The sequence below is a fragment of the Oryctolagus cuniculus genome, chromosome X (assembly GCF_051225735.1).
Source record: "Oryctolagus cuniculus isolate XC-2025 breed Fujian yellow rabbit chromosome X, ASM5122573v1, whole genome shotgun sequence".
In the NCBI taxonomy this organism is placed as follows: Eukaryota; Metazoa; Chordata; class Mammalia; order Lagomorpha; family Leporidae; genus Oryctolagus; species Oryctolagus cuniculus.
The window spans coordinates 114,168,179-114,191,871 of record NC_142888.1 but is presented as its reverse complement, the minus strand read 5'-3'; the positions used below and the strand labels follow the sequence as shown (position 1 = coordinate 114,191,871).

Here is a 23,693-nt window from a genome sequence, read left to right as displayed (position 1 = left end):
GTAGGTGTATTTCATTTTGGATAATATGTTTCCTGAAAAGTTGCATGGATATTGATTTTTTGCTTTCCCAAGTAGTATTTCTTTTTGAGTTTATTATACTTTCAGCAACGCTTTTTCTTCAATTGTGATTGATCCTCTTTTAGTGGGAGCATCTAAGCTTTCTTAATTAATCAAATATATATTGAGCACCTACTTGTGACAGGCACACCTTCTAGACACACCTTCTAGACACTGAGGACAGAGAAGAGAAAAATGTTAAAGTGGCATCGTGGGGGGCTTACATTATGGACATAATTTATAGTTAAGTCTCTCTGACAGTGCATCCTGTAGATAAACCAATGGATGTTTATCAAATATCTCTTGTATGTTCAGTGTTGGACCAGGATAGTGCGGGAATTTGAACTTCAAAGGGCCTCCCTTCTAATTGGAAATCCAGGACTAATCTTATCCCACAGAATAAATTAAGACTATTATCCTAATAGGCCATCAATAGTTTAAGTGTGCAGCATCAATACAGACTGTAGGGCTGGAGATGATCAGAAGAAAGGGAAGTGAAGGTAGGTGAAGGACTTTATGGAAACCAACAGGTGAAATTACTGGGAGAGCTGTTGCCAAGAGTTTAGAGCCACCTGCAGCAGCTCCTGTTCATGGCCCTCATATCTCCTTAGTTTTTGGGTGGCAATTGTTAACCACCATCTCTCCAACCCATGGAATTCATAGTGAAGTAGTTGCTTCTGTTGGGCTCTAGGGCTACAACCCTAAATCATTGGAAGTTCCTAGGAGAGCAGCGAATGCAGGAGAGCTGTCTTTCCAAGGTAAGGCTCCTTTCTAACTGCCTGGCCTGTTAAACAGATGGCAAGGAGCTGTTGACTGCTGACATTGCTGAGGATATTCTCATACTCTTCATACATTTACTTGGGTTCTCAGCATGGCACTGTCCAAAATGACGCTTTGCATGTTTAGTGCATTTGTTTATCCTTTATTTTGAAAAAGACAAGGAAAAGGCTTAAAGGATATTGGATGTTGATCTGGGAACACACATCTGGGAACTCTTCAAATATAAAACTGTCTTGTTTTCTGAAAGTTCATTTGTAACTCACTGTTGAGACACAGAAAACATTTCCCATAAAAATAAGATTCTACACGGTGATTATGTTTTCTGGCTGGTCCACAACAGCCTGTTTAATACTTAATGTGGCTGAACTATAGAACTCTCAGAGATTAAGTGCAGGTGTGCTGCTGTGTCACTGGGAAAATGTGTTCCGCATTCCAATTTGGAACACTAGGAAGTCCCTCTCTGAATGAGAGAGCAGTGGGGAAGGCAGCCCCAGGTCTGGCACACACATGTTCCAGCAGCTGAGGCATCACCCATCCACCCCCAGCCCTCAAAACTGGCAGCCAGTGTGGCTCCTGCAAAGGCTATGGTAATAGGAGCGCAGGCAGAGGGGTAGGGGTGAGCCACAATGGCTGGCTGGCTGTGAGGCAGCTGGTTATAGGCTTCAGGCTTTCTGACCTTGGCTTGGCAACTGCCATTGATGAGAGAGATTTCATTTTTCCCTTTCCTTCATGGCCACTCTCTTTTTGATGAGATTTTCTCAAACTAGTTCTCTCTTTTTCATCCTGTGATAGTCCCCATAAGACGTCAATACCATCCATTCTTCTGTTTCCTGAACACTTAATATTCAGCCAAAGATAAGTCTCTGTGATAAAGAAAGTGGGTTTTTCTTCCAAAAGAGTGCTAACTAGCAAGAATTGAAGTCATAGGTGTGATACAGTGATGCTCAGGGGGCCATCAGGAAGTAGAATTGGTGCTTTGAAGTGAACAGTGAACAGTGAGGATTTATGCTCTTGGCTCCTGTCATAGGAAATCTATGGAACTGAACTTCCTGATTCTGGGTTCTATGAACTTCCTGATTCAAATTATCTAGGGGCCCATTTTAGTTATGTAAGGCGACTATAGAAATCCATGGAGACAAAAGAACATAATTAAAACTGCACACAATAGCAACCCAAATATCATCATGCAGTGGCAGCAATATAAAACCAGAATTTGTAGGCATGTCATTTTTAGATGACATTTTGAGAAATCAACTTATAAACAGGTAATAATTGTCTTAGGTTGCAATACCCTAGATTCTGTTTGCTATCATTCGTCACTACCCAATGCATTTCTAATTATTTGATTACCATGTAGATTTTTTTTTTGACAGGCAGAGTTAGACAGTGAGAGAGAGACAGAGAGAAAGGTCTTCCTTTTTCTGTTGGTTCACCCCTCAAGTGACTGCTACGGCTGGCGCGTTATGGCTGGTGTGCTGCTGCGCCGATTGGAAGCCAAGAGCCAGGTGCTTCCTCCTGGTCTCCCATGCGGGTGCAGGGCCCAAGGACCTGGGCCATCCTCCACTGCACTCCCGGGCCAAAGCAGAGAGCTGGCCTGGAAGAGGGGCAACCGGGACAGAATCCGGCGCCCCAACCGGGACTAGAACCTGGGGTGCCGGCGCCACAGGCAAAGGATTAGCCTGGTGAGCTGTGGCGCTGGCCACCATGTATATTTTTCTATTGAGAGACGGTGTTCTGGCTATAAAGTGTGAGTACCCAGTCCTCTTAGTGGTGATTTTTTTTTCTTAGTCAAAATTAAGAAATTGGCATTTTGGGTTATGCTTTGGCTTTTGATGAACTTGACTAGTGAGCATTCATTCTCAAGAACTTCAAGAGTTGACAACCAGATTCCAGACCTTAGGGAGTCTGCCAAGATGATGCCTTTGGGGAGCCCCTATTCTGATGATGGATTACAAGCCTCTCACTTAGCTCCTCTTTCCAGATGGGAATAGAGTCACAAAAAACTAGTGTTGCCTTCCTAACGTCCTCATAACTACTTGCTGGGATTGGAGTCAAGGTCTTTGGACCCCCATGCTAGCCCCCCTCCCTTTTTTAATACACTGCACATTGTTGCAGCTATGGGCACAAATCAGATCTTGTTCTGTAAATTGACGAAATGCAGAGAAAGGGAGAAAATAAGAGTGCAATAGAAAGAAAGGTTGCTCTCTTAAGTTTGTTCTACATCAAGTAGGAACAATTACTATTTTAAAACAGGCAGGGTACAGATGCCATCCACTGAATTTGAGTAAGTGGAGTACCAGTGGGTAATGAGTCCAATTTCTGAACTAAGAGCATTATTTGTTGCTGACTTTGTGATCATTTTTAATAGGAGCTGTGTGGAAGCATCCCAGTTTGCATTCGCAGAGCCAGAAGCAGTGCCTCCCAGTGAAATATGACTAAGCAGCTCAGATTTGCTTGCTCTGTTGCACTATGTAATGACATTTCCTCCAAAGTTCAGGGGTTAACAGAAGCAGTGTGCTCAGCTGTGAGAATTAGAGAATCTGGTTCAAGATGGACTAAGTCAATTTAAGATTCTGTTCAATAAGAGCAATAAGAGCAAGAATATCCCCAAAATATTGATAATAATTTGGTTGATTTGTCAACCAAAAATTAGTCAAGTGATGGAGCCTATTGTGGTCATCCCAAATTCTAAATTAACTTTAAGTAGAAGTTTATTAGGTGTTATTAAAGCCACAGGACATTGAAGACAAGTAACAGTTGTGAAATATTATAGAGTATGGCTTCTTCTCTTAACAGGGAAGTGACTGGGCTAGTGTGACTGGTTAACTCAGGTGGCTAGAACATCATGCTAATAAAGTCTGGGACTAAATGTCATTGCACACAGTCCAGCTGGTTCAGTTTGGTTCTGAAGCCCTGGGCTGGATCCCAATCCTACCAGTGCCTCACAATAGGGACTGTGCAAAATTTCCACGCTTTTGGTACATGTGGCCAAATGTTTGCTGGGTCAGGGATGCCCCTTGAAATGAGAAGGATAGCATAGGAATTAGGCAAGGTCCCTGTGGAGACAATCTTGTCACATGGAAGATTTTCTTTGCAACATTTGCTGAATTAGTCATTTAAGAGGTTGTAACAAACTCTCTGCAGATGGTACAGATGCTGCTTGTATTGACAGCAGCAATTTTTTTCTATCCACAAACTCACGATTGCTTTTTCATTTTTTTTCTGTCTCATGGAAACATTAAGTGTGTGTGTAGGGCTACACTGCTCCTCAGAGCATTGTGTATTTTTATTGGTTCTGTCACTTCCTTGCTCTGTTACTAACTACTCTGAATCTGTGTTTTCTCATCTGTGAAATGGATGAAATAATTGTACCCACATCGCAAGTTTTCTGGGAGAATCAAGCACAATAAAAATATATCTCAGTCCATTCATGCTGCCATAACAAAATAACCAGATATCTTATAAATAGCAGAAATATATTTGAAGGCTGGGAAGTCCAAGACCAAGGCATTAACAGATCCATTGTCTGGGTGATGGTCTGCTCACTGTGTCTTCTCATGGTGAAAGAGGCAAGGCAGCTCTCTGGAGCCCCTTTTATGAGGGCATTAATCCCAGTCATGAGGGCTCCACCTTCATTGATATGATCACCCCCTAAATTAAAATGCTCCACCTGCATTTCAACATGTGAGTGGAGGGGGGCACAAACATTCAGACTGCAGCTATGTATTTCGGACCATAGCTATAAATATCTAAGCATGCTTTCAGGCACACAGTAGAGGCTCAGTAAATCAGTAAATGATAGCTGTTAAATTAGTTAGGGATTGGAACAGGGCATAGGGGGAATTTCTTCTCATTTACTTCTTTGCTTTTGTCAGTCTAAAGAAATGTCATAAAATAGCATTTACACGCTGGAACTGAGAGCTACTCCAAAAGGATCTCTTGGTAAATCCATAAAAATATTAACTTCTGTGCAGTTTATATTGGCAGATCCTCAACAGTTCAGAATTAACACCTTGTGTTTAGTGGATGAAAAATAGCTTTTGCTGTCTTTGTGGATATCCAGAATGGAAAAATGTGGAAAAACATCTAAAATTAAATATCTTGTCTCATTTCGTCTACTGATGTAGAGTTGAACCATACACTTCCTATATGTAAATACTTTTTAAAAATCTTCAATGAAGATAAAGTTTAATCCTTGTCTCTCTTATTGATTGCTCAGAGTGGAGTAATTGTTTTTGGTATTGTTGTTAAACTTGGCCCTGGCCTCATCTGATTGCAGGAGTGGTACCTTAAACCATCTAGCCATAGTCTAAGAAGTAGTCCTTTCTCCCCCCACCCCCCCTTTGCATCAAAGCAATGTACCATGAATGAAGGGGGGGAATCCTGAAGTTCATCTGATCTTCACAAATCCAACTGGAACTAACTAGCTTATTTCTGGACCAAAGTAGGTATAAAGAAAGTTCAGCTAATAGAGACTCACTCACATACTGGAGATACTCAACGGGATAGTGAGCCTTGTGCACATAATTGGAAGATGAATATCATAATGACTGTTATGATTTGATTTTCGTGTTGAAATTTTTTCTTTGAAAATGACCTTAGCAAATAAAAGAGAGGAACTTCAAGGTTCTGATCATAGTGTAATGTCAAGGAAGGGGAAATACTGATTGCCCTGAATGGATGAGTGCACTTTGTGTACATGTATTGAAATGTCACACTATAGCCCAGAAATATGCACAATTATTGTTAAGCCAAAATTTTAAACCCTTACATAAAGCACATATGTACAAGTTTGTACCACCTTTTAACAAGTTTTGGGGCTTTGCAGACAGAGAGAGGAATTGGTTCTCCATTTTGAATGTATATATGAGTAGGATAAGTCCTAAGCAAATTGCCCTTACTGTAATCTATTTTTTCTTGTTTTTAACATTTATTTTAATTATTTGTTTGAAAACTAGAACAGCAGAGAGGGAGTGAAGGAAGGGGACACACACACACACACACATTTTTCCATCCCTTGGTTCACTCCTCAAATGCTTGCAAAAAGCCAGAGCTCATGGCTGGTGCTGTTGTGCAGCAGGTTAAGCCACGGTCTGCAACACAGCACTGGCATCCCATATGGGTTCCAATTTGAGTCCTGGTTGCTCTACTTCCTATCCAGCTCCCTGCTATTGCACCTGAGAAGGCAGCAGAGGTTGGCCCGAGTCCTTGGGCCCCTGAACCCATGTGGGAGACCAGGAAGAAGCTCCTGGCTCCTGGCTTTGGCCTGTCTCAGACTGGTCATTGCAGCTGTTTGGGGAGTGAACCAATGGATGGAGGATTTCTCTCTCTTGCTCGCTCTCTTGCTCTGTCGCTCTCTCGCTCTTTTTCTGTAACTCTGCCTTTCAAATAAATAAATAAATTTTTAAAGAAATTACCTAGAGCTGGGCCAGGCCAAATCCAAGAGCCAGTAACTCCATCTTGGTTTCTTATGTGGGTGGCAAGAATCCAAGCACATGGGCCATCTTTTGCTGCCTTCCAGGGACATTTGTAGGAAGCTGGATTGGAAGCAGAATAGCCAGAACTAAATCCTTGGCAATCATCTGTGGGATGTGGGCATCTCAAGCGATGGCTTAACCTCCTATGTCAGAACACCCGCCTCTATTTTTTCTTGTTTATTTTCATACCTTCTCCACATTTGGGGATTCTCCCTTGGTTTTTCCAAGTTGGACACCAGTGCCATTAGTCTTTCTCCACACCATCATCTGTAAAGGTAATCTCACACTTCTCATTTCCAGCTAAGTTATAAATGACTGATAATGGCTGAAGGTGTTGCACTCCCTACAAATAATATTTCTATTAGGGGATCAATCTCAAGTGCATGGAAGAAGGATTTCTAGTGGAAATGTCAATATCCATAATATCCGTTCAATTTGGGCTTTGATAAAGGGTAATGTGTAGAGTGCTTTCAGTTACAGCTGATCTTCTAACTGCCCTGAAATCATAATCCTTCCAAATTACCTTTGTTACTAGTCACTATGGTCCTCTTCCAACTTTTTTATTATGTGATTTTTAGTGCTAAGGAATAAGCTTGTAGCAAGAACAATGGTGTCCTTGAATAAACTTGGCTGTGTTGAGGTTTTCTGAAAAGGGAAGTGTGTACAGTGCAGGCAACTTCCCTCAAGCAGATGGAATGACTCTTGCTGATGCACATTTCATTTTCTCATCGGTTTGTTTTCAAATTCAGTCAAGTACTAGTATAAGTGAATAGTACCAGTGTTGCCATGTATGGTTAGTCCATTAACTTGGATAAGGAACAACTAAAGCAAAAGGGGAGTTTTTCTTTTTTAATCATAGTTTTTGTTGCCATGCCTTATTTTTGCTATTATTTACATCTGCTTATAATTTCAGATTCCATTCATCTCTACCACATCTACCCAATACGGATGTCCATTATGCACACTCATATTCAAACTTCCATTAGGAAGCATGGGCTAAAAACAAGTGAATTTTTTGTTTTGGTATAGGTATCATTAACATTTCCCCCTACTTGCTTAGTTCTAAGGAGGATTCAGTAAGTCTAGAATCCCCTGGGATCCTGAATATTCTCTGTAGAGTCTCTTGCATCTTGTTCACCCAGGCTTTGGCAAACTAAAACAGAACTCCTGTCAATTAATTCCTGGAAATCCTTGAATGTTATGCTGTGGCATTCGGAAATATATTTGGATGATAGTGGGCATCAATCACATTATCTTTTTACTAAAAGTACATTAGTGTGTCTTTTTTTATGCCATTGGGGTTTTCAGTCACCTTTAGTTTTCACTGCAAACATTCATTGATTAAATGGTGGGGTGTAACTATATTGACCCCCAAATTTGAAAAATATGCATTACATCTTTTCATTCTAGAAACAGATTTTAGATCTTCAAAAATATGTTGGAAAAGAAAGTAAAAAGTTGTCTTGATGTGGCTGCCAGAAAACATGCATGTTAAAAATGGAACAAATGGCTCTATCTAATGGGAAGACACATCCTTGAAAATCTTAGGCCTATTACAAATGAGGTCTCATATGAAAAGGTATATTTTATGCCCAACACCACATTTGGGAAAACAAAGGATGCAATCTGTTCTCTTCAAGAGCCTTCTAGATACCCTGGAATGAAATATTTTTAGAAGGGCCATTTCCATCCAGAAAGTGGGCATCTGGTTATCCATAATTATGTATGAGGGTACTTCAAAGATTTACGAAAAAATGCAACTAAAAGTATGAATTTATTTGGGTGCAAAAATCATTTTGAAATCTATGCAGTTTCTTTCATAGCACATATTTTCCATGCATTATGAAACTTTTTAAAAGATTTATTTACTCAAAATACAGAGTGACAGAAAGGGAGAGACACAGAGAGACAGATCTTCCATCTGTTTTTTCACTCCCCAAATGGCCACAATGGCTGGGGCTGGGCCAGGTCAAAGCCAGGAGCCTGAAACTACATCTAGGTCTCTCACCTGGGTGACAGGGGCCCAAGAAATTGGGCTGTCTTCTTGTGATTTCCCAGGCACAGTAGCAAGTACCTGGATCAGAAGTGGAGCAGCCAGAGTGTGAGCTGGCACTCTAATATGGGATGCTGCAGTCACAGGCAGCCCACCTCCCCACCCCAAATTTTTTGAACCAAAGATTTCTTTTTCACCAAATAAAGTCATAGTTTTTTATTTTTTCCATTAATTTTTTGAATTACTATACTACATTTTTAGATTTATTTATTTATTTGAAAGGCAGAGCCACGGAGAGCAGAGGCAGAGAGAGAGAGAGAAAGGTCTTCCATGCACTAGTTCATTCCCCAGGTGGCCCCAACAGCCAAGGCTGGGCCGATCTGAAGCCAGGAGTCAGGAGCTTCTTCCGGGCCTCCCATGCAGGTGCAGGGGACTAAGGACTGGGGCCATATTCCATTGCTTTCCCAGGCCATAGCAGAAAGCTGGATCAGAAGTGGAACAGCCAGGACTCTAACTGGGCCCATATGGGATGTCAGCACTGCAGGCAGTGGATTTACCCATTATGCCACAGCACCAGCCCCCACTATACTAAATTTTTGACTGGCAAATTAATAGCTTGTGCCTAGGCCTGGGTGTACTTCTACTTTCAAATATGCGTATTTTAAATGAGAAGAAATTTCATTATATTTTAATACATTGAATACACTTTAAGATTAACAATTGGGACCAGCGCTGTGGCGTAGCTGGTAAAGCCATTTCCTGCAGTGCTGGCATTCCATGTAGGCGCCCATTCGATTTCTGGCTGCTCCACTTCCAATCCAGCTCCCTGCTGATGTGCTTAGGAAATCAGCAGAGGATGGCCCAAGTCCTTTGGGTCCCTGTGCCTATGTGTAGGAGTCCCAGAAGAAGCTCCTAGCTACTGGCTTTTGAGCGGTCCAGCTCCGGTGTTGCAGCCACTTGGTGAATGAACCAGTGGATGGAATATCTCTCTCTCTTTCTTTCCCTCTCTTTGTAACTCAGCCTTTCAAATAGAAAAAAAACTAAAAAAGAAATTAACAATTAAATTGTACTAAAACGGCAACAGCTACTGATCGGTATCTTCACTGGGGTCAGTAGCATACCAGAATGGTAGTTGAGACGGAAAGTGAAATGTTGTACTTACTTAACATTTAAGTTTTTAAAATTTTTATTTATTTTAATTTATTTGAAAGTCAAAGAGACAGAGGGCGAGTGTGTATAAGAGAGAGAAGGAGAGAGAGAGAGAGAGAGAGAGAGAGAGAATCTTTCACTCCCAAGTGCCTACAATAGCTGAAGTTGGGACAGGCTGAAGCCAGGAGCCAGGAACTCCATCTGGGTCTCCCACATGAGTGGCAGGAACTCAGCTACTTGAACCATCACCTGCTGCTTCCCAAGCTGCAATTTAGCAGGAAGCTGGATCAGAAGCAGAATTGGGATTTGAACTCAGGCACTCTGATATGGGACACGGACATCTCAAGTGGCAGCTAACTATTGTGCCAAATGCCTGCCCCTTTACATAACATCTTTTTAAGACTTTTTAAAAAAGATTTATTTATTTATTTATTTGAAAGTTGGAGTTGCACAGAGAGAGAAGGAGAGGCAGAGAGAGAGAGAGAGAGAGAGAGAGGTCTTCCATCCGATGGTTCACTCCCTAATTAGCCACAATGGCCAGAATTATGCTGATCCGAAACCAGGAACCAGGAGCTTCTTCTGGGTCTCCCACGCGGGTGCAGGGGCCCAAGGACTTGGGCCATTTTCTACTGCTTTCCCAGGCCATTGCAGAGAGCTGAATCAGAAGTGGAGCAGCCAAGACTAGAACCGGCGCCCCAAATGGGATGCCGGCACTGCAGGCAGCGGCTTTACCTGGTATGCCACAGCGCTGGCCCCTTTACATAACATTTTGTTGCTGAGAATTGAGTAGTATAAGGAAGGCCAGAGATCGTATGTAAAAAAATAACCCAAGGCCATGATGAACCCTTAGGCTCAGGCAAGCAAAGATGAACAGAGAGGGGCAAGGTTAAGCAACAAAAACCTGGAACTGAGGCTGGGAGCAAAAGGTAGACCTGAGCAGAAAGTTTGGGCAATATGGAGTTGGGATCCCCAGTTGTTGGGATCCAGTGGGCATCAACAGGGAGGAAGGGGAGTGGAAAGCAAGGCACTTCTGATAGTGCCTCTGATGAATACAGGTGAATAAACTAAAGATGAAATCATGTCAAAAAGGCTCCAGCTCCTTACTTGTGGACTATTGCGGACATTTTATGGGTGAGGGGCATTAGCTGTAACGCTTGCATATGAGTTTCCTGTAACAGGGCTGGATGTATTGGTATGTTCAGATCAGAAGAGTGAGTCTGAGTATGCACTGTGCATTTCCTGGTGGGTGCAACCTTCTCAGCTTGGCTCTCATTTCCCATTACTGCTTCGCTGACTCACTGATGGCCTGCCACATGTCATTAGACAGCTCAGCTGCTGCTTTTGTTTCTCCCAAAGGTATACAGAGGTTTGTGTCTTGGCTTTTACTTTTTTTTCTCCTGAGAGCTAAATGAAGTGGCCTTTTGATAGTTTTGTTTGTTCTCTTGAATACTTACGGTGTCTTACATTTTCAATTTTCCTTTCCCATAGGTATTTGATCCTGATGACCTTTATTCAGGGGTCAATTTCTCCAAGGTTCTGAGTACTCTCTTAGCTGTCAACAAGGCAACAGAAGGTAAGCAAGGCTTGTGATTTATGAGCCCTGGGTGACATTTTTGGATCCATGTGTTTCTGATTACTCTAGGAACCAACTACAGCCAGGATTGTTCAACTGATGCAACCCTCCACCCCATAAACCCCACCAATTGTCAAATATTTTATTTTTTTTCATAGCTTAGAATTTATACATAGTGGCTACAGATGAAATTATGATACCTTTAATTTAATGATTGGAACAAAAAAAGATTTCATTCAAAGCCCTTGAGCATAACAAGACATAAAATAAAAAGGAAAAGACCAGTTCCCCTTTTCAAAAAGTTTAAAAAATACAATTGTCACTTCCCTTTCCCCACTAGAGATATTTTTCTCATAGTTTTCCATAAGTCTTTGCTCATGCAAAGGAACCCCTCAGTAATCAGGCCCTGGAAATAAAACCTCAGTTTTTTTTGTTTGTTTAAATGTTTTATACTTGCCACACTGTACCCATTAAATATAAATTATACTAAATGTGAAGAAAAAGATGATCCACTTAGAGTGTAACTTCACTCCTGTGATATTAAGGTGACTTCAAAAAGTTCATGCAAAATGGAATGAAAATATCAAGTTATTTGGTGCAAAAAATTGAAATGGTCTTTTCATAACATGCATTTTCCATGAACTTTTGGAGGACTCCTTATGTAGTAGCTTACCTACAGCTGGGTGGTAACAATCAGAGTTCAAAAGCCTGGAGCCCTTTCTTTTGGTTTAGGCTGCCCTAGGAATCGTGTGTGGTCTCATTAAACTTTCGAAGCAACCTTATGAGTAGATATTCTTTTTCAGTTCATATTTCAGTTAAGGAGAGTCAGGCCCACAGTAGTCCAACTAGAAAGTAAGTGGTTGATCTGGGATTCAAACCCACATCTGACTGTCTACAGAGGCCTTATGCCCAAACACAGGTCTTGCTGTTCATACCATTGCAGTGTCAACAGGCTGTGTGCCCAGCACTGCCAGGTGCTACAAAGGAACTGGAATAGATGGTCCCTGCCCTTGAGAAAATGACTGTCTATTTAGGGAGACTCAATTTACCCACATGAAACAATTAGAGAACAAGAACAGACTATATAACCAAATGCCAAATAGGACAGAGCATCTAGGAAGCTATCAAGTAATTATAGTTTTAGTCAAAAGAGCTGTACATAATAGCAATACATGTAAAAATACTTCTCCAAAGTTGTTCTTTTGCTATTTGAAAAAAAAAAATGCTTTTGAGCTGTCGTAAGGCGTATAGCAGAAAGTACAGCTAATTCAAGTAACTATATTTAACACACATGCCAACTATCCAGTTCTGGGCAGGGAGGATCGTGTAATTCTAACATTATGCCACACAAATTATATGTTCCTTTGCCAAACTCTCCTAGCAAGTTTTACAGTCTCTTCCCTTGCCACATATATTTATAAAAATACAAGGGAGTGAAAGTTAAAACCCACAATATCAAGGAAATTACTTGGGTACTGAGCTTGTCGCCTAGGGAATGTTTGGGCTTTAGGCTTTTGCAGTTTATATCTTTTAAAAATAAATGGAGGGGAAAAGAACTCTCATTTGAATTTGTCAAGAAGCCAGATCCTCTCTTTAGTACACTCTCAGCATACTGAAAACATCCAGCTCAGCTCAGGCCTGATCACATTTCACAAGGTTTCAAGGAAGAGAAAACTCCCAAGTTTCATTAAAAAAAAAGTATCAGAATTGCTTCTGTCCCAGGCACACAGTTTCTCATTCTCGTTCTCCACCCCACCCAACTGCCTCCCATACCAGGGAGATTTTACATTATATATGCCACACATATTGTTCCATGTGAGTTAAGAACAGAGCAACTCAGTTCTGGGCCGAAAAACAAAGAGAGAAATTTGAAATATCTCAAAGTAATAAGAAGCCGCAAACAGCTGTTTGGTACCCAATATAGTTCTGCCTCCAATAACGGCAGACTGTTGCAACTGGTTCAGGAGGGAAGAGTGGTAGGGAGATGGGTTAAGAGAAAATGTGGTTCTGTCGCTGTTTTTCATTCTACTGGAGAGCAATGGCCAGTAAGGTTAAGAAAAAGAAGTTGGCCACCAAAAAGGGAGGGGGGAAGTGAAATTCACTTGGCATATTTAGACTACGAACAGAATGATAGCCAGGATGTCTTTGATAATTGTCCCGTGAAAGATAATGTTATGTTGTAGATGTTTTTGTGACATGAGTGATTCCTTTACCATGCCTTTTCCTCTTTTCACAGATCAGCTATCAGAAAGACCATGTGGACGTTCCTCTTCTCTTAGTGCTGCTAATAGTTCTCAGACAAACCCACAGGGAGCAGTTACTAGCACAGCTCCAGGACTGCAAAGGCAGTCAAAGGCAGCGGTAAGTATAGTCTGCAATTCTCCCACCCTGTTTGAAAATCCATAAGATTAACTAGAGATCCTGGTTGCATCTCCATATGTGTGATACTGCCATCCTATTTGTTTGGGGCATCACTGAGAAAACTAATTATAAACAGAACACCCAGTCAGGATGGCCTTATGGAACAAATCAAAGGCTTGTGGAGCTCAGAGTCAGAAAATCAGGGTTAAAAAACAGGGTTCAGCCCTGTTTCTCTCTAGAACTGGACAAGTCACTTTACTGTGAACACTATGCAAGTGTTAAGTCATTAATGACTACTTCCTAATGACAGTTTGCTGTTTCTTTCCCTACCTCTCAATTTATTAGGAAAACTCCAGAGTGTCTGACATAATAGACAATCAATAAATATGCATTTCTACTCTCATTGTGACTGTCATCTTCATTTTCCTCTTTGCATTCCTATCGAACAAGACCCAATTTTTAATATCAGCCTATGATGAACTTCTATCTTGGGATCTCCCAGTTGTCTTTGCATTTGGTCTTAACTTGATGCTCTTATTAAGAGGAAATATCGTTATTCTGCACTTGCAGTGAAAACTTTATTCCCTGTCAAGTCACCTCTTACTGTAAGATGTGATGGCCTGTTAATTCAAAAGTATTTAAAAAAATCATTCTCTACATTTTTTAAATCACAGACTCTTTGAGATGCTAATGAGCACTATGCATAGCTCCAGAACACTTGGAGTCTTTAAAATTGTATACAAAATCCCAGGTGGGCAAAGGTCCATTGTGCTTATCAGATTCTCAGAGGAGCCCATGAACCTGCAACAGTTAAGCCCAATCCATACATGATAAGTTAAGAACTCTTCACATGGGTATCTATGGGATATTTGATGTTTGCATATGATAGTCTTAGCCAATTTAAGATATTATTAGTAATTGGGAGATAGGTGGCAGATTTTATGAGAGTAGGTCAGTACTTAATCTTGGTCATATAATTATGTGGCTTCTGTTTGGATACAGGGTGGATAGTCCATCACTCTGCTTTGTTACTGATTCAGTTAAGGAAGCAGTTTCAGATGATTGGTGGGGGCAGAAGGAAATGAAAGCTATCACTCTTTCCAAAGTGCATATTATCCCAAATGTGAAAGTTGGCATATAGTTTCTAGGGGTTATTAATCCCCTCTGAGGCCCATTGATAATATAATACAGTTAGAAATTCAGTATCTAGATGTGCCTTGGGTTATATCTTTGGTTACCCCACTTTATTTGCCTAAATCCTTATTGCTATCCCTGTATCATTTACATGAGTGTTAATCTGTTGTCGCTTTTTTTTTTTTCAGGAGATGACGGAGAATGGAAGTCAGCAGTTGATAGTAAAGGCGAGATTCAACTTTAAGCAGACAAATGAAGATGAACTGTCAGTCTGTAAAGGGGACATCATTTACGTCACTCGAGTTGAAGAGGGAGGCTGGTGGGAAGGCACATTAAATGGAAGAACAGGCTGGTTCCCTAGTAATTATGTCCGAGAAATTAAATCCAGTGGTAAGTGACACTTTTAAAGCCTTTTTGAAATGTGAATTTTGCAGTGTCTTGGTATTCTTACTGACAATCTAGTAATGTTAATTGGTTAAGAGAAACTATTTTTTATTTGTATGTGTGTATGCCAGAAATAAGAATAGAAATGGGGGAATCTGTGACTAGATATTTTGAGACAAAGTTGTATTTAGAGCACATCAAAGCAGTGAAAAGCTAAAAAAGCAAGGGAATTCAAGGCTCAAACAACTGCTCCACCTTCAGTATGTCCCTTTAAGTCTGTGAATGCTAGCCCATGTAATACGGCATATAGTCCTTCCTGCTACTCTGAGAATCACCATTGCAGAATACAATAATAAGACTTGCCGTGTGTGGACTTCCCTTTTTAGACCCAAGCCCTTTAAGCAGACCTAAGGCTAGATGCCTCAGAGATGTGTGTTAGAGATACCAATCACAGGGCAGCAGGAAGCTGTCTGGCCACTTGGATTCTGAACAAGATTGTCTTTAACTCTCTGTGTACCACTAGCTGCTTGCCCTTTCTCTTAATAACATCCAGAGAATGAATTATTTTTTCAGTAGTCTTTCTTAGAGGGTTTTTTTGGGTGGGAGTAGCTCATTTGCCCTTTATTCAAGAAGGTAGTTTCTGCTTATATTTAAAAAAAAAAACCTGAAGCCCTCATACATAAAAATATGTCACAGTATAGATTAAATAGTGTTCAGTTATTCATATTCTTACATGTCTTCAGTTTTCAAAAATATTCCCACAGGCTCTTTTGAGCGGTTAGCTTCTTAGTGCTTTGTTTGGTAGTTGTCTTCATTGCTTTTTGAATACCTCAAAACTGATACTAATTAAAATAATTATAGGCTTTCTGTAAATAAAGCAAAATGCTATGGAAGTTTATAGTGTAGATAATAAAAGTTCCTCTTCCTTTTGTCCCTTCCCCTAGATAACCATTGTTGGGAACTGTTTGCTGAACTATTGCAGATACAATTCAGTTAGCATTTTTTTGTATGTGTTCTGTGTTGGGTTAAGGAGGACATTTTCTTTCACGGAATGCATTTATTAATGTATCTGTGGTTATGCGTGTATGTGTAGACTTCTTAGCATTTTTAATTACTGGGCATCTAAAAGTTTCTGCTGAGCCCTTCAGTATTTTCACAATCAATGCCTTGGAATTTCCTTGGTTTTGATGATTTTCATAGCGGATTTCTCCCTTACTAAATATTTCAATTGATATAATATAATTGTCAGGATCCCTAAGCAATTGCTGAGATCCACTCTAATGTTGTTCCCTGACTCAGTGTCTTCATCTGCAAAACTAAAAGTAACGGCTCCTGCTTTCTTTTCTGGGAAAATCCCAAGAACTGTTGAGGGGATGTAGGAAGTGTACACTATGCCATTACTTTGACATCTCTTGTTGAAATGTCTTGTATTGCGATGCCTTGTAGTACAATCTGACCACTCCCTTATAGACTATCTTAGGATGTTTATCCTAGTCTTTGAGATCTTCCTTTCACATTTCTCCTACCACAGAAATTTAGAGTATTTGTGGAAAAATGGAATTAAAAATAAGAAGTTTTGGTGCAGAAAGTTGAAATCCTGTGTAATTTTTTTATAATACACATTTTCATGAATGTTCTGAAGACTTCTATGTGGAGATTTCAAGGACATTTTTACACCAAAATAAACCTACCTTTTAATTCCAATTTCCATGAATTTTTGAAGTGCCCTCATATAGTCTCTTTGATTTAGGACTCAGTTTAAGATTCATATGGAAATCTTTGGCTCTGTTTGAGCACCTAGGTAAGCCCTAGAAGCATCCTGCCCAACTGTCAAAGATGGGACTATGCTGCTGGAGCCAGGAAGCCCTGCTAGTCTTGGAAGGCCTGGGACTAAAAGTATGTGGGACAAAATCTGTCATGCAGTTTTTTGCAGTAACTTCCTAATTGCTATCTCTGCTCTTGTTCTGGTCACTGTTATCATCTAATTAAATATGGTAGCCAAAGTAGTTCTTTCAAAATATAACTTGAGTTGTTAAAAATAAAGGCCAAGGTCATCACAATAGCATGCAAGGCCCTCCAGAAGCTGGCCTCTTTTCTCACTTCTGCCTCTAATTTCTCTTCAGCCACACTGACCTCTTGGCTGCCCATACCAAATAGGCTCCTTCCTCAATTGCTGTTTGTCTCTCCCCACATATCAGCATTGCTCGTTCTGTCACTTCCTTCAGGTTTGCTCCCTTGTCCATGTAATGGTAGGGCCCTTCCTGTTTACCCAAGAGAAAATTGAACCCTTTTCCCACTGCCTCTATCCCTCTTTCCTGCTTTATTTTTAATTTATCATTCCTCTCCATTGAACACACTATATGCTTAAGTAATTTACTGTCTGTGTGTTACCCTTAACATGTAAACACTACAAAGGTAGATTTTCTGTTTTGTTTGTGCTCAGTAAATATTTGTAAGATCAATGCATATTGTGGGAGAGGTAATTAAACTCTGTTCAACTTGTTAGTTGAGTACCTCTTAGGCACTTGGATGAGGGATACCTCATAGACTTTTCCCCTTAGGACCTTCCAGTCAAGATAGGTGTGGGTACAATTAACTGCAATAGGATAGGACACACTAAGAAAGATGCAGTTGGTGCAGTAAATAAATGATTCGATTAGCATAATCTAAGGTGGGGAGGAAGCACTTAAATTGAGTTTTGAAGGATAGAAGAAGCTTGTGACTTGTGGAAGAAGGTTAGAAGGACTTAATATGTTAAAACATGGAAGTAGGTAAGCATGGAGTAGGTGGTAGGGCGATTTAAGTTGAGGATCATGTGCATAAAGAGAAGGGTTGGGGCCTTGAACTGGTGCTCCATAAAGTGGATATCGATGTAAAGTTTTTAGCAGGGTATAGCATGTAGTTCAGGGTGATCTTTCTAGTGGTAGTGTGAGGGCTGGATTGCAGGGACATGGTGGCATAACCAACAATGACATTTGGAAACTGGTAGAGGTGCCTGCTGAGATCTAGAATGGTGATGTGGACTACTCTGGTGATAGTGAGGAGGAAGAGAAGCAGCTGGATGCAGGAGATACTCTTGAAATAGAATCGAGGACATTTGATGATTAGTTATGAGTATAAAGGAACAGGGGAGGATAACTTTAAGTTTTAAGGGTCCACTTTGATGATGAGCTCCCTAAGGGCAGGCAGGGTTACCCACATAGCCATCCAGCAATTATTTATTTCCTGTGATTAGGATATCAGTCTGTATCCTGGGCAGTGCTGAAGCAGAGAAGTATAAGACTTGACTCCGTCCTCAAGGTGTTCACAGCATATGAGGGACGACACCATTGGAATAGAGCTAAATACAGAGTGCTATGGAGAGTGACAGGGAGCTCATGAGAGATGGACTCACCTTTGTGTATCTTTCTGTCTATATAGTGCCTAACAGGGTGATTTAGACATATGTACTGAATTTCATTACAAGACAAAATAGAAGAAGGAAGGGAAGGAACATGAGCAGCAGGAGGAGGTTTGTGTTTTTGTGTTGGAAGGGGCAACTGGTACTAAAGATATGAGTTGTTTAGGACTTATTGAATGGAGGTTCACTGAGTCAATGTTATGAAGATTTCCAGCAAGTAGTTGGCATTATGGATATGGAGCAAGCAGAGAGAAGAGCTGGATATGAAACAGACAGCTGACAGTGCAAGGTGCTGGGCAATGAAGTGTAAAATCTATAGCAAATCATCACTGTTCAGAGGCAGAGTGCATTGTGACTGAAGAGATTGAGGGAGGCATCCTGGGGAGCTGAACACTGAAAGACTGGTAGGCTGTAGATACTCTCAGAAGCAGGGGGGGTGGGTGGGGGGGAGGCGCAAACTAAGTTACAGTGATTGGCAGAGAAAATGAAAACCATGAAGGTAGGACTGGGAAGAGGGAACTTGGGGGACACATGGTGAAAAAAATCCTGTTGAGAAAGTTGATGTGGAAGAAATCTTTGTTGACTTGAATTCTTTCCCATCCTCATTCTTGCTACCTCCACAAAATAATGAGTAAGCCCAAACCTATCTAGGATGCTGCCGAGGGACATTATAAATTCAATGCTGTATTGTTTTATGTTTGGGCTAGAAAATAGTTGTCAGTTTTTTTTTTTATTAAATGTCTTTCAATGAACTCCATACTGATGTGTAAACTTAACAAAATAAAATTTGTCTTGAAAGAATTTGAAAAAAAGACTCGTAGATAAAATGCTTATTTCATGGAAATGAAGCCTTTCATGTAGTTTTAAACCCCACTGACACAGCCTCTTGGGCCATTTATGAAGTTGAATCAGGAATGGAATTGAAAAACTTCAGTGATCTCAATCTACTTACTATTGGGTCAAATGTGTAACATTGTAGTCACTGGAATAGACAGTAACTCTGACAAATTCACACATGCATCTGGGGACCATTCTTTGAAAAAAAATTGCAACTTGGGGGGGCTCTCATCTATTGGTTCACTTCCCAAATGCCTGCAATGGCTGAGGCTGGCTGGGACTGAAGCCAGGAACCAGAACCTCAATCTATATCTCCCACATGGATGACAGGAGCCAAATATCTTAAGCCATAACTACTACCTGCCCCTTCCTGCCATACCAGGGTGTAACTTAGTAGGAAGCTGAAATCAGGAGTTGGAGTTGGGAAACAAACCCAGGTATTCCAGTGTGAGGGACAGTCAGCTTAACCACTAGGGTAGTGACCACTCCCTATAGATCCTTTTGTTATGTCCTAAAAACAAAACAAACAAGCCAAGGTATACTCCTCACCCTGCAGATTGTTGTGCCTTGAGAGTGCTATGCATAGCCTTTCTCCATTCAGCTTGTCATTGACTAGGGAGCACTTTGTGCCCTTGTGAATTTGCCCGTGGGAAGCTGCATTTAAAATTTTGAATTCCATTGTAGTTCTTGTCTAGAAATGATTATGGCCTAAACCCTGGGGACAGTTCTTCCCACTCTTTGAGAGGAGGCTGATTACATAGGATCATAGGATATAAGCATAAGGAGTGACCCATGTAATACTATAGAAAGTTAACAAATACAATGTTTGAGAATCTCTCTCACCTCCTCCCCCCCAACTCCTTTGAATATAATCTTCAGGCTGAAATTCGAGCAGTTTTTTTTTTTTTTTTAAGATTTATTTATTTATTTAAAAGTCAGAGTTACAGAGAGAGAGAAGGAAAGGCAGAGAGAGAGAGAGGTCTTCCATCTGTTGGTTCACTTCCCAGTTGGCCACAATGGCCAGAGCTGCACCGATCCAAAGTCAGGAGCCAGGAGCTTTCTCTGGGGCTCCCACGAGGGTGCAGGGGCCCAAGAACTTGGGCCATCTTCTACTGCTTTTCCCAGGCCATAGCAGAGAGCTGGATTGGAAGCGAAGCAGCCAGGACTCAAACCGGGGCCCATATAGGATGCTGACATTGCAGGGGACAGCCTTACCTGCTACGCCACAGCACTGGCACCTCGAGTATGTTTTGTGACCATGATGATTGAAATTATTGAAATCACCCATCAAAGCTGATGGAATGAATTTGGACATTGGTGATATCATGATGCCATTATTACCTGTTCTGTATGCCTATATCCAATTTCTTATTGTATGAGAAAAATCACTATTTTGAGCAAAAGTATATGTTTTCAAAGATCTTATTTCATGCAAATTGTATATAGCAATAATTTAGTCATTATATAAACCATAGAGAATACACAAAATTTCTTTACTGCTTTATTTGAGTCAGGTACAATTTTCAGTCCTCTTAAAAATCAGTGTTAACCCTGTGGAAAAAATGATCTACACGAAGGATCTCTGTGAGATCCCAGTGGAAAGAAGGGGCCATCAAAGAAGGATGTCCTTTTCTCTGCAGGAAGGTGAGGACTTCCACTTTGCTTATGGCGTTCTCAAAATACTGACGGAGTTTGTAGACTCAAAAGGCTTCCATAGCCTTGGCAACTCATGACAAGCGCCTTGGGAGATCACTGATGTCATAAATAAGAGTGTCAAAGCCAGCACCGCGGCTCACTAGGCTAATCCTCCACCTGCGGCGCCGGCACCCTGGGTTCTAGTCCCGATTGGGGTGCCGGATTCTGTCCCAGTTGCCCCTCTTCCAGGCCAGCTCTCTGCTGTGGCCCGGGAGTGCAGTGGAGGATGGCCCAAGTGCTTGGGCCCTGCACCCCATGGGAGACCAGGAGAAGCACCTGGCTCCTGGCTTCTGATCGCCGCAGCACGCAGGCCGCAACACGCTGGCCGTAGCTGCCACTTGGCGGGGTGTGTGTGTGTGTGTGTGTGAACCAATGGAAAAAGGAAGACCTTTCTCTCTGTCTCTTTCTCTCACACTGTCTAACTCTGTCTGTAAAAATAAATAAGTAAATAAATAAAAGTGTCAGTTGTTAAATCAACAACAGGAGTCACTGTGTACTTGCTCCCCTTGTAGGACCTCTGTCCTTAATGAGAATTAACAGTAAAACTTGTCTTCAAACAGTACTTTATACTTTGTGTGTCTGTGTGGGTGCAAACTGTTGAAATCTTTACTTAGTATAGAGATGGTCTGCTGTATATGAAGATAATTAAAAATAAATCTTAATGAAGAATGGGATGGGAGAGGGAGTAGGAGGTGGGATGGTTTGGGGGTGGGAGGGCAGGTATGGGGGAAAGAACTGCTATATTCCAAAAGCTGTACCTATGAAATTTATATTTATTAAACACAAGCTTTCTAAAAAAACAAAAAATTCAGTGTTAACCTGTAAATTAACATGTTACTTATACAGCAAAGTAATTTCTGCCAATATATTGATAAAAACAAATTACATGTCTTTTTAAATTTTTAATTTTTTACAGACATAAAATTATATATCTTTTTGGGATACCATATGATGCTCATGCAAGTATACATTGCATATTGTCTGGTCTGGGTAAATATATTATCTCCTCAAGCATTTAACATTTTTTATGGTGAAAACACCCCAAATCTTACATAAATACATCCCAAATCCTATCTTCTAGACTTTTTCAATAGAGTTATTATTGACATTATAGTCACCCTACTGTATAATAGAACCCCAGGAGCTTCTTATTGCTGTCCAGCTATGACTTAATACCGCTAACTTTTCCCCATTCCTCCTTCTCCTCTTCATCCCCAACCTCTGGTAATAACCATCATACTTTTAATTTCTATGAGATCATCAGTTCTTTTTAGACTCCACATATGAGCCTATCTCTTTTTTATTTTTATCTTTGCTCTGTTACCTAGAATGGCTAAGGGCTTTGTTAGGATTTTGCATTAAAATTTTACTGTCAAAATTTCCATGCTAAGAAAAATATTGAGATAAGTATGATTGGAGCAGATATTTTAAATAAATTCTGTCTTCTCAAACTGATTCCTTTTAAGGGATCATTAAATTTTTCATCTAAAACTTATTAGCAGGTAAATATAGATTTCAATTGAAAGGGATTATTAGGTACATGGTTAATTAAATTTGTATTAAGGCAAATTAAGAAATAACTCTTCCTGCTCATTAGTTATATAAACCAAAGCTGGGATTGAACTTTATATTTAGACTTCCTGTTTTAATTCCCTGGGTGTATCACATAGCTGCTCCGTGTCCAGAGAAACTATTTTCCACTAGATTTCTTTTTTGTTCTGTCACCACCAATAGGCAATAGGAATCTGTACACCAGCAAGGAAAAATGTTAATTGGAAAGGGATCTTTACATTAGGACTAGCTTCCTGTTTAAGTTATACTCTAAGAAACAACCCATGTGAATTCTTCACTGTATCAACAGATTTTTTTTTTTACTGATTAAATGGAATTGATTAATCTTTTCATTGCTTTAGGAACACCGCCTAAAAGATTTATGTTTTCATATTAGTTCTGATTAAGTCACTTTGAACTACCTCCAGGGACTTAACTTGTCTCCTCTGAACCTCCACATCCTTATTCCTTCTCCGCATGTTGCCATGATAGATCTCAGAAAGAACTTCACAAGGTGGGAGTACCCAGTAGTAGGAGTATGGGTGGAGACAACAGAGGAACAAAGACCCAGATACTGTCACTGAGGTCATAGTGTAGTGTTTTTCTCTTTGCAGCTTCGCCCCTTGAATTGTTTTCATGAGGCCAGCTGTATGCAAGGGCTACTTTTTTTTTTTTTTTTTTTTTAGATTTTTCCAAGTTAGTCCTTCCAAAGCTGTCTTTCTGTTCTTCATGCTGATCTCCCATCCTAGACCAAGCCTTCAGAGAGAACTAGAGCTTCTAGCGGTATGCTGGTGAGAACATACAAGGAAACTTCAAAAAGTTCATGGAAAATGGAATTAAAAGATGCTCACTTTGGTACAAAATTGTTGAAATTCATGAGTATTTTTTTCATAATACATATTTTCTATGAACTTCCTGAAGCACTCTTGTACATCCCTGCTTTGTTCCTGATCTTAGGGGGAAAGTATCCGGCATTCAGTTTTTCATCATTATGTAAAATGCTGGCTGTAGGTTTTTTGTGGATGCTCTTTATTGTGTTGAAGAAGTTCCTTTTTACTATTATTTTTGTATTGGAGATACTTTTTCTTGAGTGAGTGTTGAATTTGTCAAGTGCTTTTTCTACATTAGTTGGTATTGTCCTGTAATTCTTATTTTTGGAATGTTAAGATCATGGATTACATTGACTGATTTTTAAATATTGAACCAAACTTGCATCTCTAGGATGAAGTCCAGGGCATACAAATTTTTTAAAATTATTGCTGAATTCTACTTGCTAATATTTTACAAAGGTTTTCTTTTTTT

The 23,693-nt window shown here is 40.4% G+C and overlaps 1 protein-coding gene across 8 annotated transcripts in view; it reads left to right on the top strand.

The window, feature by feature from the left end:
• Positions 1-23,693, top strand: part of ARHGEF6 (Rac/Cdc42 guanine nucleotide exchange factor 6) — a 135,363-nt gene that overhangs the window by 22,580 nt on the left and 89,090 nt on the right. For all 8 annotated transcript variants that reach the window (XR_016227917.1, XR_016227918.1, XM_017349864.4 and 5 more), the window contains 3 exons: positions 10,945-11,029; positions 13,266-13,390; positions 14,713-14,914. Coding sequence is in view for 6 of the 8 variants with exons in the window: in XM_017349864.4 (XP_017205353.1) it covers positions 10,945-11,029; positions 13,266-13,390; positions 14,713-14,914 (412 nt within the window). In the remaining 2 variants the exon portion in view is untranslated. The remainder of the gene's footprint in view (positions 1-10,944; positions 11,030-13,265; positions 13,391-14,712; positions 14,915-23,693) is intronic.